We start from the raw sequence: 16484 nt of genomic DNA on the forward strand, positions 1-16484 counted from the left end.
TGGAGAATGGTGCAGCCTTGGTTGAGAACCATTGTTCTAAATATTCCCTGTCCTTTTAAATCTCATGTTACCCAAACTTTAATATCACTTTCCCTCGTTACCATGGAGAGGAGCAGAAAAGAAAAATAACTTCTGGGAAAATATGCACTTTTCTCATTTTCTTCACAACAACAACAACAATAACAACAAAACCCCACAAGTAAGCAAACAAATACAAAGCAAAACCCAACAAAACTGTCCTCTTCTGTAAGTTCATAAGATAGGAAATGAAAAAATCCCCCTTCTGGCCAAAGGAGAGATCTTGATAATCAGTGGTGGGACTAGCAGTAAGGAAGCAAGAAGGGCATTTGTGGCCTGGGGTATATAGTTTGAGAGATTCAGCAAAGAAATGTGACCATCTGAGGAAGGTGAGACTGAGTAGGTTAAAGCTATCCGATTAGATGCACAGGTCTTGGACAAAGGAAATGGAATAGTAGTAAGAGGTCTGATTTATTTTGACAACAAACCCTTAGTATTTATTCCAATAAACTTCACAATATTAGATCAGTGGCCAGATTGTATTTTTACAATTTGTAATAATAAAACAAACAAATAAAGACACAACTCATAAATCAGGACTGAGAATTTGACCCTTATGTGATGGATGGGGGTGGGCATTAGGGAACTACAACCAAGAGCCACCCATTTGGCCACTATCATGAAATTGTGAAATGTGTTGGCATAGATACAAAAAGTCTGCGTCAGCAAATAAAAGCTCAGTGCAACAACGTAGGAGAGATTTATTTTGAAATGTTCTGTTTACCTCTGGTGACTGAAAGCATCCTTTCCCTGTTTTTCCTTCATACTATTGATAGTGACATGGATTAAGAAGCCCAGGGATAGAAAAGACCCTGGTTCCCTTTTAACCACCTGTGGGAATGTGGGTATAGTTTAATGTGGGCTTCGAATTTTTTATCCGTGAAATGGGAGATAATAACTAGTTCAGAAAGTTGTGAAAATTAATAAAGAACAAATAATACAGTTGAGGCTCTTAGTAATTTTGTGTTTGCCTGTTGTAGCTGCTGTGATCTCTAAGGCTGTTCAAATTCTTACAGATGTAGGAAAGGTACACATTTTATGTGGCATTCGTGGAGTGGGTCATCCAGGTCTACATATAGCATCTTCTGTAATGAATGAACTTGCTGAAATCACTGGGGGCAAGTGATTGAGCTTTTCCAATCCTCTTTTGAGGTCTTACTATACTAGTAGCTTAGGGCTGGTGAACTCAAAGGCTAGCAGGGCCCTTGCAGGCCTGAGGCTGGGAAGGACTTTGGCAAACTGGAGAGTCTGTGTTCTCTCAAGGGCAGCCTCCACTTAGGTCCACAGGTTGTTGGCATGAAGGACCTTAGGCGGAGCTGTTGCCAGATTTGATTTTTTCAAGAAAAGTCAGATCCATATTTAATGTAAAATCTCCCATTTTTAAAGTACTGATGGCTAATTTAATTTTATTTCTACATCATGTGGGCCAAACAAAACATCTGAGTACAGCCTGTGTGCCATCCGTTTTCAACCTTGGGATTTTGAAGGTCCTTTTCACTTCCAGTGTTCTCTACTCTATGAGCACAAGAATAATTATCTATATCTCATATGAGAGGTTCACCCTAAAAGTTGGAAATAAAGTCATGCCCCCACTTCCAGATAAGTGTTTCCTGTTGTTAGTGTTTCACCATCTATAATTAGTTTTACCTTCCAGGCATTTCTTATGCAGACAGGTTCTTGTTCCAAAGTTAAAATATGTTTCCTGTTACTTGCTGAAGTGCCTAGACTTAATTTTCTGCATGTTAATTTTATCCTTTTTGTTTGTTTGTTTTAACACCTCTGATGGCTAGTTTCAATCCCCCAGGGCCCAATTTTATTTTATTATTATTAATTTTTTGGTTAATCCTTACCAGAGGATATTTTTTTCCATTGATTTTCAGAGAGAGTGGAAGGGAGGGAGGGGAAGAGAGAGAGAGGAACATCGATGTGAGCGAGACACATCGAGATAAGGCCTGTAAGATTGCCTTCCACCCTAAATGGGGTCTGGATTGAACCTGCAACCCAGGTGTGTGCCCTTGACTCCTCAGTGCACGGGCTGATGCTCTAACCATTGAGCAATGTTGGCCAGGGCCCAATTTTATTTTTCACCAACTCTTGGGAGGTAAAACTTGGATGAACTTTAACATTTGTAACACTAAGTGTTTTATAAAAATCTTGAAGAAACACAGTCTTCCATCCCATCTCTTATGGACCGAATTGTGTCCCTTGAAAATTTTATGAGGAAGCCCTAACTAACCCCCAATGTGGCTATGTTGGGAGGTAGGGCCTGTAAGGGAGGACTAAGGTTAAGTCATAATGTGGGGCTTATGAGACTGGTAAGAAGAGGAGCAGATACTAGGACTGTGGGTCCACAGAGGAGACAGTGAGGAAGTGGTCATCTGCAAGCCAGGAAGAGGGGTCTCACCAGAAACCAACCCTGCTGGCCCCCTGATCTTGAACTTCTGGCCTTCAAACTGTGAGGAAATAAATTTCTGCTGTCTAAGCCACCAAATCTATGGTATTCTCTTATGGCAGCTCTAGCAAACTAATACACACCTAAAACTAGCCTGATGCCTTTGGTATCTGATGTCTTTGGACTTTTAGACTTCTTAAAAATTCCAGTCATTCTCAGAGAAACTTCATTTTTAGACTTATCTTCTCATCTGACTTCCTGCTCAAGATATTATAGAAATTTCTGTATCTCCAACCAAAAGATGATCCCTTCTGAGAACTATATTAAACTTTACATATAATGGCAGAATATAAACTATTTGATAACTCACCCGTAAAATGTGAGATAAAGGAAACCAATCCTTTTCCCAAGTTTGACAACTTCTCCTCGTTTGTCGGATGCTCCAGTGAGTCGCACTATGCCTACTCTCTTGAGGCTGGAGAGCCACTTGTATGCATGTTCATCATTTTTTAAAACGTCTTCAAAGTCCAGAGTAGGTAGCTGGAGTTCTGAGCCCCAGTACTGACATTCTGTGAATTAAGAAAATGAAGAAACCAGATGGGATTTCTTTGTTTTTATTTACAGTGATAACCTCAGGGAAGGGGCTAGTTCTTTGAAGTTGGCTTTTGGTTCATCATGGACTTTCAGTCATATTACAAATGCCTAAGTCACCAGATTTTCTTCCTTGGAGCCATGCTAGTCTACTTATATACCCCCCTGTCCTTCCCCCTCCCTCCCGCCCCCTTTTCTTCTCTGCCTGATCCATGACAGATACTCATTATACCACATTTGTTGAGAGAATGTAGTTTAGCTCATGGATGACTCTTGATCTGTTCACCGTTTTCTACTATGCCTGATCCATGACAGATACTCATTATACCACATTTGTTGAGAGAATGTAGTTTAGCTCATGGATGACTCTTGATCTGTTCACCTTTAGGCTTCTCTGTCTGGACACTGCTTAAAAATAACCTTGAACACTGTGTGTTTTAACAGCCAAGTCCTATTGCTCAACTCCAAATAGATGATAAAATTTGAATGGTGGCCTAGAACATCATATGCCTAATCTTGAGAGTGTGGGGACTGTTTCTCGTGGTAGGTACAGTTCCTTCTTTCTTATTTTGTCTGATAAGATGATTTCTCTGGGGTTGCATTGTCCTTTGGCATCAGCAAAAGCTGGCAGTGGGAAGAGACGTTGAAAGGTGTGGTCCTCGGATGCTTATACACCTTGATGACAAAGCCACAGGAGATAAAGTCAAATGCATGCATTAGCTCTTTGGTTCTTTATCTTAAATGCTCATAAAATGTTTGCTTGGGAAAAAAAACACAACAGGAAGAAAAACAAATATAAAAAATAATTTGATTGCAAACCAGGATCTCCCAAACAGGTGGAACACAGAGGACATGGAATTTTTTCAGGGGAAATAACGCAGGCATTACAACTGCATTCAGGAAAGACTTAACTCGAGCCAATCCATTTGATTTCTTTTTTTTTTCAGGAATGAATTTACCTTAGGAAGGCAAACCTTCCTAACAAGTGACAGAATGAGAAATTATGATCTCAATATCTAAGCAATGCCTCACTTTTCTAACTGGAGACTATACACCATGTTACAGAAAACAACCTTAACACCCCCTTCCCATTTAAGAATGAGGAATGGGTCAATGTTCCCTGGTAGTAGTTGTAGACTGGAAATAATTTCTTCGATGTTAACATAGCTATTTCTGCAGAAACAGGGATTTCTTAGGAGTCAGATAGTGAAAAGATGCAGGCAGGTGCAAGGAGCCACTTCCTGCTCTTCTACCAGCTAGTGGCATAAGGACATTCACAGAGGTGAGTAGGTGTGTGCCTGTGGGAAGACCCAATCAGACCATGCATGCATATATTGCCAAAGTTTCTGGGTTATTATGCATAACAGCTTGCATAATGAGGCAGAACTTCTGGGGCCTAAATTAAAAACTATAAATTAGTTCTTCCAGGTTGCTGAATTAATACATTTGGTGTTAATATTATTTAGTATCTCATACATTCCACAAGCCAAAGTAACTTAACGTATCTTCTCCAGTAGTTGAGTTTATATCCAGCCATTGATTCCTAACTTCTCCTTTTACAATTTCTCCTTTTAACTCCTCTTTCTCTTTGGGACTGAAAGGACAATAGCCTTACCTGCTCCTTTTTCTTTTTAAAGCATTGCTTATCAAGTGCTTCGTACACTTGAGACAACCTTGGGTGTAATGTTAATCAAATCGCTTTGGCAAAGAGAAGCAGCTTAGCACATGGGCCATTTTGTATTATGCCAAAGCAAGTCAGCTAAAGTAATAACAGACCATGACATGCGAAGGCTTTGGAGTAAGGGTCATACTTTTTTTTTTGGGGTGGGGGGGGAGTTGGGTTAACATACAAGTTCTTGGTATTCCTTGATTATATTGGCGACTCAACAATTATTTGTTGGTTTATCTTTTCAATAAACCTAGTATTTTACTATGTCAAGGCACTGGGATAGGTGGTTGGTTTTAAGGAGCTCATAGTCTATAGGAGAAGTAGACCTTGGAACTGACAATGAAAACACAATATGATAGAGGCTACAGTTCAGGGGTGGGGAATGTTTTTTTTTTTTTCTGCCAAGAGCCATTGGATGTTTATGACATCATTCACAGGCCATACAAAATTATCACCTTAAAAATTAGCTTGTTATATCTGGTCAAACATTTGATTAACTCCTCCTAATGCCCTGGCAGGGCCAGACCAAATGATTTTGCAGGCCTTCTACAGCTTGTGGGCGGGTCGTTCCCCACCCCTTCTATAGTTGAAATATGTTCAAGATACCATGAAGGTATCAGATCTTCTGACCCCCTATCCCATGCTCCTTCTTGGATGCCAGCTATTCCTTTACATGCATGAAGTTCCACAGGTCTGTTCCTCATGGCTCAACTATTTCTTCTAAAATCAAACAGGCCTGGTTTCATATGAAGGAGCCTCTTCTCAAAGAGGCATTCTACTTGGCTTTGTTGTGAATGTTCAATTATGTGGTTGTTTGCTTTGCCATCCCACTTGCTCTTTTTGTTTAAAGTCTTCAGATTGTAATATCTGATACCAATCAAGAAAGTCTGCAGAGAGAAGGTGATACATGTCATAAATAATGCTTATTGGCTGCCTCACTAGAAAAGTCATTTGGCTTCCAGTTAGGAGAAACATTTCCTGGGAAAAACGTCAGTGTTAAAGACATAAATAACAAATCACCGTCTCTTCTTTCCAAAGCTTACCCTAAATAAACCATATCCAGAAACTTGAAAAATATTTCAAACTGCTTTAAGCTTATTGGCCCTAAATGAAAAGCACAGGCCCATAGAGTATTAGAGGCAGGTGTGATGTTAGGGACTCAGCTGGCATCTTCCCATGGCTTTAGGATTTCCCATCATCATTAGTTCTCATTATTGACCAACAAGATGGTTTAAACCACAACCGAGGATCCTCTTAGTTCTTGGACACTGTGATGATCTGACTGACAACAGGTTGTTCATTGCTGGGTAGACTGTTAGATAGATTAGTTTTCTACATGGCCATATAGCAAATGTGTTACCGTTATTACAAACTGTTAACTAATTTACTAATGAACCTTCATTGTAATGTTTAGAAGAAAATCTTATGTCCTGGTGACAACAAACCAGCATGGAGAGTTGGTATGCTCCAGATGCAGTATTGTCAAACAACTTCTGAGAAAATTCAGAAATATTCTGTTGTACTGTCCAGTACTGTGGCAACTAGCAACAACCTATGGCTATTGAGACTTGACATATGGCAAGTGGAACTGAAGAACTGATTTTTAAAAAATTAATATTAACTAATTTAAACTTGAACTTAAGTAGTTACATGTGACTGGTAGTAGATGAGACAGGACATGAGTAAAGTGCATGGAGGCAAAGAGGCCTGGTTTTAAATATTATTATTTTGCCTCTTAGCAGCTAGTTTCTTGGTCTCTTCTCTGAACCTCTGTCTCATAATTTATAAAATAGCCATCGTTACATTTACCTTGCAGGTCTTTTATTAACAATGCAGTGAGATTGTACAAGGAACCTAGCACAGTGCCTGGCACATAGTAGACTAATAATAATCCTATATAATAAAAGGCTAATATGCAAATTGACTGAATGGGGGAACCACTGGTCTCAATGACTTGCACTGACCACCTGGGGACAGACAGTCAATGCAGGAGTTGCCCCCTGGTGGTCAGTGCGCTCCCACAGGGGGAGCGCCACTCAGCCAGAAGCTGGGCTCATGGCTGGTGAGCGCAGAGGCAGTGGCAGGAGCCTCTCCCGCCTCAACAGTCGGACATCCCCCGAGGGCTCCCACATTGTGAGAGGGTGCAGGCCAGGCTGAGGGACCCCCCTGATTGCATGAACATGCACTGGGCCTCTAATAATAATAATAATAAGTATAAGTATAGCTAATAATTGCTGAGTACTTTCTAGGTGTCAGGAATAGTGCAAGGTACTCCCTATATATTATTTCCTTTAATGTCCACAATAAATATACATGAGAGATGCTTTCAGTATTTTCATGTTACAGAGAAGGGAACAGAGATCCAAGTCCTGTAGCTAATGATTTGCAGAGTTAGTCAGTCAAATCTAGGTGACTGATTCCAAAGTCTATAATTTTAACAACTACACATAAAATAAACATTGGATGCCCTGAAATACTGTCATCCCATGTATTTTTATGTTCTATGTCTGAAGGTCCATAGCTTTTCCTGTCCCTTATGAAGGAATTCTACTAGATAAACAAGAAAGCAGAGCAATTTACAATAAGGGACACTGTGTCTGAACTTGCTCTAGCCTGGGTGTTTAAAGATAAATCTTGGCTCCTCGTCAGGATTTTAAATGCAGAAGAAAACATTATGAGTAGGCTCCATTGCACAACTCTACAACAGCATTGCTTTTCACCTGTTGTGAAATGAACCGAGGCTTCAAAATCAGCCGGCTCCTCTACCTTATGCCATTATAATTCAGGGATCCATGTCAGTTTGGTTTTACTTGAGGCCAGCATCACTTTCCAGAGAGCTTTGGTGACTGTGGCCAGGAAATAGAATAAAGAGAGATTGGAAAAACAATTTCACTAGATGTAAATGTTTTTAAAACTTTGAGTTTGTATTTTGACTACTTTGGGGGATTCCAGAAGCATCTGCTTTGGGCACACACTGAACACATCTGTATACATTTATAGCATGTTTCAGTGAATTTGTTTCTACGTGAGTCACTTTCCCATGATAGAATAACACGCACACACAGGACGCTCGCCAACACACAAGTGCACACACACACAATACCCTCTGTTTTAAAACTGCAGAAGGAGTTAGATGCTTCCAATCAAGGTTATACTCTGCATGTGTAAAGTTAACCAATTTCACACAAAGATACTGGGTATAAAGCAAGGTTATCAGTCCCATAGAAGCATGGTGTGGACTATACATAATTCAGGCCAGCAGGATTTCACTTTCAGAGTGAGGTTACAAAGATTTTTAAGTTCCGCAAAATGTATAGAGTTCCAGCTATAGCTCTCATTTTGGCATACCCTGGCAGGAGCTTCGCAGAAATCAGCGACCGAGGGCCACAGCCCTGTGCAGAACCCCTGTCCTAGTGTGAGCCGCTCATACACTTGGTAAAGCTAAGGGTGACTTTCAGAGACAGCACTGTGACTCACCAGTCCCCAAATCTATCATCACATTTCAAATGTAAGCCACTCAAATTTCCATGAGAGGTAAATTACATTTTTATGAAATCCATGAAAGATAAACTACATTTTATGAAATCCATAGAAACCTTAATATTGAAAATGTAATTTAATTTAGAAGCATCTTTTTCAGTCTCCCCCAACTGTAAAACATGACTCCTGGGGGCCCAAAAGAAAACCTGTTTGACTAGAGTAAATCATTTGTCAGGCAGATACACTGAAAGCTAATTGAAATTTCCCACCTGGGTCTGGATACATAAACAGTATGGAAAATGACGGAGTATTTAAGGCATGAACCACCCCGTCTAATTTAACTTACGGGCCCGCTAATAAAGACTTCCTTGAACATGTGCTTCACACATCATAAAGTTTACGAACAGGCTACAGGCTGGCTTTCAAGAAATTATTTGTACAAGGTTTCCTTCTTGGGGTTATGAATCACATTCCAGGATCCTAAGTTCTATTTCAGAAAAGGAAAAGGCACAAAGAAGCGCTTCAGCTACAGACTCCTGAGCGCGACATGCCGAGTTGCAACGTGTTATTTCAAGAGTTTAGGACCTTCCGATCACCTGCGCCTAACTGTGCTGTTGGCTCTGAAACAGCCAATCTCTTTACTGTCTTTTCCTACAAATGCCTCATAGGGGTCCAGTTAAAACAAAAATCTGACCGCTAAGACACCTGAGTGGAAATTGGGCTTGGATTCTTCTCTCTGCGCTAAGGAGATCCAGCCCTCTTTGGATGTGTTTTTACTTCTTGTCTAGGGAACTCAACATGTCTTTCAAGATTCTGGTCACGTGTCCTCACTTCGATTGAGATCTTCTGACCCTGAGATGAGGATGTGAATGCAATCAATTGATTAAAGAGGTATCCTGGGGGCACTATTAGGAGGTGGAAGGTGTATTACTGAACAGGTTACTGCTTTGCCACAGGGCTTGGCACTGCTGGACCTTATGGCAACACTGTAGAATACACTTGAGTTGTCCCACCCTGGGGCAGGGAATCCCCTCTCTCCTGGTCTTTCTGGCCTTCCGTGTGTCCTGGCCAATTGTGCTCCCAGGCAGAGAAACCTTCCAGCCAAGAGGCAACCAAGTAGCACGAAGCTGCTGGCAAATGTAGAAAGAGCGCTGGGGGCTATGGGCGGGCACTGACAGCCTCTACTGTGCCTCCTTCAGGATCTGCAAGGGTGGATGAGGTGGCTGTCTTCTCTGGTCCCCCAGCCCAATACACACCACAGTTACAGTGCTTGTCACATTATGCTGAAGTGATCTTTCACTTATTCAACACATGTTTATTGAAAGCCTTGTGAGGCAAAAGAGATATCATGGGTGAATAGAAATAGATGTAATTGCTTCCCCTGTGAGGAAAACAGTGAATAAACAAGGAAACAAACATATAAGCACATAAAAGTAAACATTGCAGCAGTGATAGGGAGTTAACAGGGCATACTGATACTCATTGGGAGATAGATGGGGACCTATTTATACTAGTACATGGCAGTTATGAAAGAACTAGCTGAAGAGATGCTACTTAAGCCAAATCCTGAGTGGTGAGAGAAGCCAGTCATGCCAAGGTCAAGGAGGCAAGGAGATGAGCGTCCTGGTGGGAGGGGCAGAAGGAAGATGGGGAATCTCTTAGCTTGTTGGAGGAACTCAAAGTCACTGAGGGAGAACACACGATGTAAAAAGGGCATTTAGCAGATGAAGTGGAAGTTGTTTCCAAAGCTAGTTTATTGAGGATGTACGAGGCACACCCAGAGAGGAAGATATTGGTCCAATTTGATAGGGACATTGTGCCAAAGTTATTAACTCAAGGTTTGAAGCTAACAGATCTGGATTCAAATATGAATTCTGATACTTCCCATCTACATGGCCCTCAGAAAGTGATATATTCTCTCAGTTCAATTTCTTCATCTGGAAGTTACGGGATGAAAACAACCTGAAGGGTTGCTGTTAAAGTTAAATGAGATGATGTTTACAAAAAGCTCACCATAGTATACTTGATTAACTATGCACTTGAACCAGACTGTCTACAGGAAAACACACTATGATGACTGTTCTTATGGCACGCCCACTAAACTCTAGTGAAGTCTTATACTCTTCTTGCTGACAGTTTCTCACGTTCTCTGTCATCAAATCTCCCACACTTCCTTCTCCTACTCATGCTCAGCTGACAACTTGGCTTTGTATTTCAGTAAAAACATAGAAGGACTCAGAAGAGACCTTCCATGTGCTCCCACTATCACAGTCACCAACCTGCCTGCATCCCGTGTCCTTATCACCATTTGATGTAGTATAAGACATATTTATCAATGTATTGATTGCTTTCTCTACCAAGATGTAAGCTATTTAGGGACAAGGCCTTCCTCTGTTTTGTTCACCACAGCATCCCCAGCACCTAGGACAGTGCCTAGTACATAGTAAACACTCATAAATATTTGCTGAATAAATTCACAATAAATGCTAGATGCTCAATAAATGGTCACTAATCTTAGATATTTTCCTAGAGTCCAACTGTCTAGTGGGGAAGACGGTCAATGCACAAACATTGGCCATTCATTGCAATAACTCCAGTGACACAGAGAGAGGAGCCCACACAAACTGCTGTGACCACACAGAAGAGGGAGGGGGAGGATGAACGGTATTTAATAGAACAGATGATCTTTATTCAAGTCTTGGCTCTGCTAGTTCTTGTCTCTTTGATTTTGGATTAATTACTTCAGTTCTATCAGCCTCATTTTCCTCATGTGTAAAATGATTGTAATAATAATGTGGCCTTTGTGAAGATGTTGCTAGGATTAAATTGAGAAATAAATATAAAGTACTGAGCTCAGTGCCTGACATAAAGTAATGCTTTTTAAAAAATTCTGAATATATTAAATATTGATAAAATGACAAATTAATTCCAGGATACAAACAAACTGATGACACTGATGGTAATCAGAACTAGAAAGTTGTCTTTGTACTTAATCCTTGCCTTGCAGATGAAAAAGAGGGTTTCTTCAAGGCATATGAGTTGATAATATTCTATTCACATCTAAATTCTTTAAAAAATCTGAGGAAGAAGACGCGATGGAGTAGGAAAAGCAATAGAATAAAAAAGGGGCAAATGATATTGGTAGTTCAGAGAGTTGTAGTGAAGGCAGTAAGATTTGATCAGATTCTGAATTATTTTGATGATGGAGCTAACAGATTTTCTTGAGATACTGGATGTACAGTATAAGGGATAAAGGGGAATCAAGGGTGGTGCTGCTGCCAGAGAGATGGAGTTGCCCTCAACTGAGATGGAAAAGACTGTGTGAGGAGCAGGATTATCTAACACCATTGAGTCTCATTGGTGGAGGATCATATTTCCTCATTTTTTTCTTATTGCTCCAAGTAAATTATTTTATAAATCCTCCTTTTGGCTGTCCATCATATATTTTGCTGGATCACTTTATTCTGAGGTAGAAACTCCCATTATGCCCCATTGAAGTTAGAGTTTGGAGACTGCTTCCTCCTGGAATGAGCATATTGTTTTTCTTTAGTTATCTTTCCTTTATCTTCCTTATTGAGATTATCTACTTGTATATACAGTCATGAGATTGTGCCTAATTTGGGCCTGAAATTTATTTCATCCAAGTATTTAGCTTACACATGAAATATATATGTCGATTGCTGGTATTTTCATCTATAGAAATCCTTTAACTATTACTAAATAACACAGCCACTTTCTCCCAAGTTTGCTGACCATCCCAGCTTCAGCAAACATTTCTAACTCACAGATTGAAATTAGGTTTATAGTTAATCAGACTTTTCACTGCTATCCTTAATTTTATTTCAAACTATCTGCTGCTAGGAAGGTAAAATTTTGGCCCAGACTTTGAACCAATGTCTGAATGGCCAAAATCCTTTCCAGGGCAATAATTCATTCCTGAGCCACTCTCATGTTTTTAATCAAAAATATAACATGATTATTTTCATGTAAGGGAAAGTTGAACATAAGATCTTACCATGCCACTGTTGTTTCTTTCTCCTCCTGTTCACCCAAATGCTCTTTACTATGCCTCTGCTCCAAGTTCATGGCTCTCTTAACTGGAGGAAAAAGGGAGAGGGAAAGGACCTAACAGGCTTTGAGGTCTGTGTCCAGGCACTGTGTGAAGCCCAGCAGTTGCATTTTATCCTTTATTCTTTACATCCCCAAACTGAAAGGACTGCCTCTTTTACATAGAAAAAAGCGAGGCTCAGATCATTTATGAAACTAAGTCAAGTTCACAGAGCAGAGAGTCAAAGCCAGCTCTGCTGACTCCAAAGCCTTATCTCCTTTCATAACATGGTATTTCACAGGTGAAGAGAGCATTCTTGACATACAACACTCTTTCACTTTCTCTCTAGTCACCTTTTTTTTTTTGAAAAAATGTATATACTTCCATTGTTATATTACAGCCTTGCATTTTAGTGTGAAATTATGTCTATTTCCTTGGATTGCTTACCTTCTTATCTGTATTTTATGGTTTGGCTCAGGGATGCATATAAATAACAGGTCGAATCATTGCTAAAGGGCTTCATTGGGATGTGAGTTGGACTCTGCAGGTGAAATTTGGTCAAACAGAAAGAATGGAATAGGCTATCTGGGAAACAAGGAGAACTTGGATAAGAGTAAGAATTCATATGCTTGTGGGCGTGGCACCAGATTGTTGGATAATGGGAAAACGATGGACTTCATTGTGCCACAGTGAGACACAGAGCAAAAGGGAGGAGAGAAGATGTTGGGCAACAGGAAAATTACCCTACAGAGTTGTGCAAGCCAGGTGTGAACACAGAGGCCATATTATTTTAATATTATTTTAGACATGAGATGATGAAAAGCTTCAACCAGACATGAGATGATAAAAGTAAACTAAATTGTGGGCAAAAGAGAAAACCAAAACAATATATCCCCCCTATAACCTGTTGAGTATCAGTCTTTTCTGGGCAAACATACAATATGCATGTAATTTTGACAGCCAGTGGGAAAAAGGAGAAATGAATTTCACTAATAAGATTCAGCATTTTTTCTTTCTTTGTAAACAAATATACTGCTCAAGAAGGTCAAGCAACCTCTCAGGACTAGCTGGCCTCTATAGTTATTTACATCCGCTGTCAAGGGAAACTTGTGAAGATTGAGTTAATCCGTAAAGCATGATATTGCCCTTCACTCAGCATTGCACTACTCTAGAGGATAAGTAGACACTTTTTCTATCATGCAGATAAAGATTTGGAGGCATAAAAAGGTTAAGTAACTCGCTCAAGATCATAGACCTAGCAACACCTAAGATCAAGAGAACTCTTAACTTCAACGCTACACTGTTCTCTTAATAGCAGTTACAGACTGAGAAAAATGCAGAATTTTGAGAAAAAAAATATAGTAATGTTAGAGCATTCATTGACTAGAACAGAGGCTAAAAGTCAGCTAATTTGTTTGATTATTACTTATTTATTTTTTGCCACGTGCACATTTAAAAGTTTGGGACTGAAACTTAAAAAGAAGAAATTTAAGTATGATGGAGATATTTATTACCCCCAAACTAAAGTTGTGTAGTTCTGTGATCTGCCACTTTGAAAAAGCAAAGTAGAGTCAGAAGTGAGAGGTAACAATTTTTTAACCAGTTGTCGTGTGTGTGTGTGTGTGTGCGCGTGTGTGTGTGTCTGATGACTCTCCTGATGTGTAGGCACTAGCAAAAATGGCAAGCTAAATATATAACATATGTGCAGGTTTGGTAAAAATGAAGCCAGCATATAAAGTGGTCCAACTTTACTTCTTGAAATTGCCACAGTTTTACATTTTCTAAATTTATAAATGCTAAATTTAGAGTCCAACTGCCAATGTTATAAAACCCACTTCTAGTCTGCAAGAAAAAGTAAGCCTAGTTTCTGAGAAAATAAAATTTTCATTCATTGAACAAAGCTCATTCTACTTTTATTCTGTTTGAAAAAAAAATAGAAACATAAAAAGGAAATTTACTTTAGTGTAACTATGGAAAATTGTTTTTCCAATAGTAAAAAAGGTATATTTTCCTTAATTTTTGATGTGGTAAGTGTACTGAAAAAAAAAAAACACATGAAAAGGAAGTGGACTGTAATAATTCTTCCTTGAAATAGATTTGCTTTAGGTTCTCAAAAATATCCTCAAACTTTTTAAAGGCTTTTAAATACATCAGCTTTTAAAATATATAATTAAAAACACATGGCCAGGATGTTATTTATTTAAACATTTTTCTATTTATTATTTTTTAATTGAGGTAAAATCATATATAATAAAGAGGTAATATGCAAATTGACCGTCATGCCCGCACACAAGATGGCTGCCCCCATGTGGTCACAAGATAGCTGTGCCCATGTCATCACAAGATGGCCACCACAAGATGGCCGGTGTGCGAGGGCAGTTAGGGGTGACCAGGCCAGCAGGGGAGGGCAGTTGGGGGGGACCAAGCCTGCAGGGGGGAGCAGTTAGGAATGACCAGGCTGGCAGGGGAGGGCAGTTAGGGGTGACCGGGTTGGCAGGGGAGGGCAGTTGGGGGCGATCAGGCCAGCAGGGGAGCAGTTAGGCATTGATCAGGCTGGCAGGGGAGTGGTTAGGGGGTGATCAGGCTGGCAGGGGAGCGGTTAGGGACAATCAGGCAGGCAGGCAGGCAAGCAGTTAGGAGCCAGCAGTCCCGGATTGTGAGTCGGACATCCCCCAAGAAGTCCCAGATTGGAGAGGGTTCAGGCTGGGCTGAGGGACACCCCTCCCTCCCCCCAAGTGCACAAATTTCATGCACCAGGCCTCTAGTTGGTACATAACATTATATTAGTTTTAGGTATATAGCATAATAATTTGATCTTTGTATATGCTACAAAGTGATCCCAACAATAAGTCTAGTTACCATCATCAGCATATTGACCCCCTTCACTCATTTTGCCCATCCCTCAATTCCCTTCCTCTCTGATAACCACCAATCTATTCTTTGTATCTATGAATTTTATTTTGTTTTGTTTGTTGATTTGTTCTTTAAGATTCTACATATAAGTGAAATTATACAGTACTTGTCTTTCTCTGTCTGACTTATTTCACTTAGCACAATACCCTCTAGGTCCATTCATATTGTCACAAATGGCAAGATTTCCTTCTTTTTTATGGCTGTCTAGTATTCTGGTGTGTGTGTGTGTGTGTGTGTGTGTGTGTGTGTGTGACATCTTTATCCATTCATATATCAATAGACACATCGGTTGTTTTCATATGTTGGTTATTGAGAATAATATTGCAATAAATACAGGGTGCTTATATCTGTTGGAATTAGTGTTTTGGTAGAGATTAAAGAACAGGACCACTGACTTCCTATCTTACAGGTCGATATATGTTTCTCTTGAATACAGATTCTACCCTCATCCTGTTTGCTACTTCCCTGGTTTAGGCTCTCAATGTCTTTTGCAGGATCATTTCTAGGCTGTGCTATGGTCACCCTGCTCCCAGTCACTCCCCAGACCAGTCCATTCAACACAGATGACCAGACCAGGACCTTTCTACAACACAAATCTAATCACTTTACTGTCTTTTGTAAAATGAATACAAACCAAGAACCAAAGGGGTACAGTGGAGAAGGGGGAATGCAACAAGAGAAAAACAAAGCTAAGGAGACATTCACAGATATATAAGCGTTTAAGAAATTATATACCTTTGGTCAAAATCAGAAGGATTCAACTCTGAAACTGTAAAATGCATTCTAAAAAAAGCAAAGCAATCTTCTTATTAAATTTATCAAGATCTTAAACTCATTTCTCTGGCTTTATAACATAAGCCTGAGAACTAATGGAGGGAATATACCTGAGCTCTATGTTGAGAAACTCCCTTGCTGAATAGTTTAGGACTGGGACTCTTAATAGGGCACGTAAGCCTCTTCATGGTTTGGCCCCTTCCTTCTGTCTTGTGGCCTAATAATTTTAACTTTACCAGCATTAAACTAATCGCAGATTCCTAAACCTACCCTGCTATTTTATACTTCTGTGATTTTCCACAGGCCTTTTTCTCTGTTGAGAATTGCTTGACTTTCTATCTTTGCCTGAAAAACTGATTCTTCAAAACCCAGCTAAACCATGACTTCCCTTTGGGGACCCTTTCCTCATCTCTTCAGATTCCTTCCTCTATGTTGTAATTAACCTTCTATGCGTGCCGTCATGGACTTAATGTATTTTTCTTATTTGTTTTCATGGCTTGTGCACCCTCCTAGACTTGATACATCCTGGAGGACAGAAT

The 16484-nt window shown here is 39.9% G+C and overlaps 1 protein-coding gene across 6 annotated transcripts in view; it reads right to left on the reverse strand.

Annotated features, from left to right (window-relative positions):
• BBOX1 (butyrobetaine (gamma), 2-oxoglutarate dioxygenase (gamma-butyrobetaine hydroxylase) 1) overlaps positions 1-16484 on the reverse strand; it is a 58565-nt gene that overhangs the window by 25800 nt on the left and 16281 nt on the right. For all 6 annotated transcript variants that reach the window (XM_014545224.1, XM_005873083.2, XM_005873082.2 and 3 more), the window contains one exon: positions 2841-3039. In XM_014545224.1, coding sequence (XP_014400710.1) covers positions 2841-3039 — 199 coding nt within the window. The remainder of the gene's footprint in view (positions 1-2840; positions 3040-16484) is intronic.

Source organism: Myotis brandtii, unplaced genomic scaffold (assembly GCF_000412655.1).
Source record: "Myotis brandtii unplaced genomic scaffold, ASM41265v1 scaffold399, whole genome shotgun sequence".
NCBI classification, from domain to species: Eukaryota; Metazoa; Chordata; class Mammalia; order Chiroptera; family Vespertilionidae; genus Myotis; species Myotis brandtii.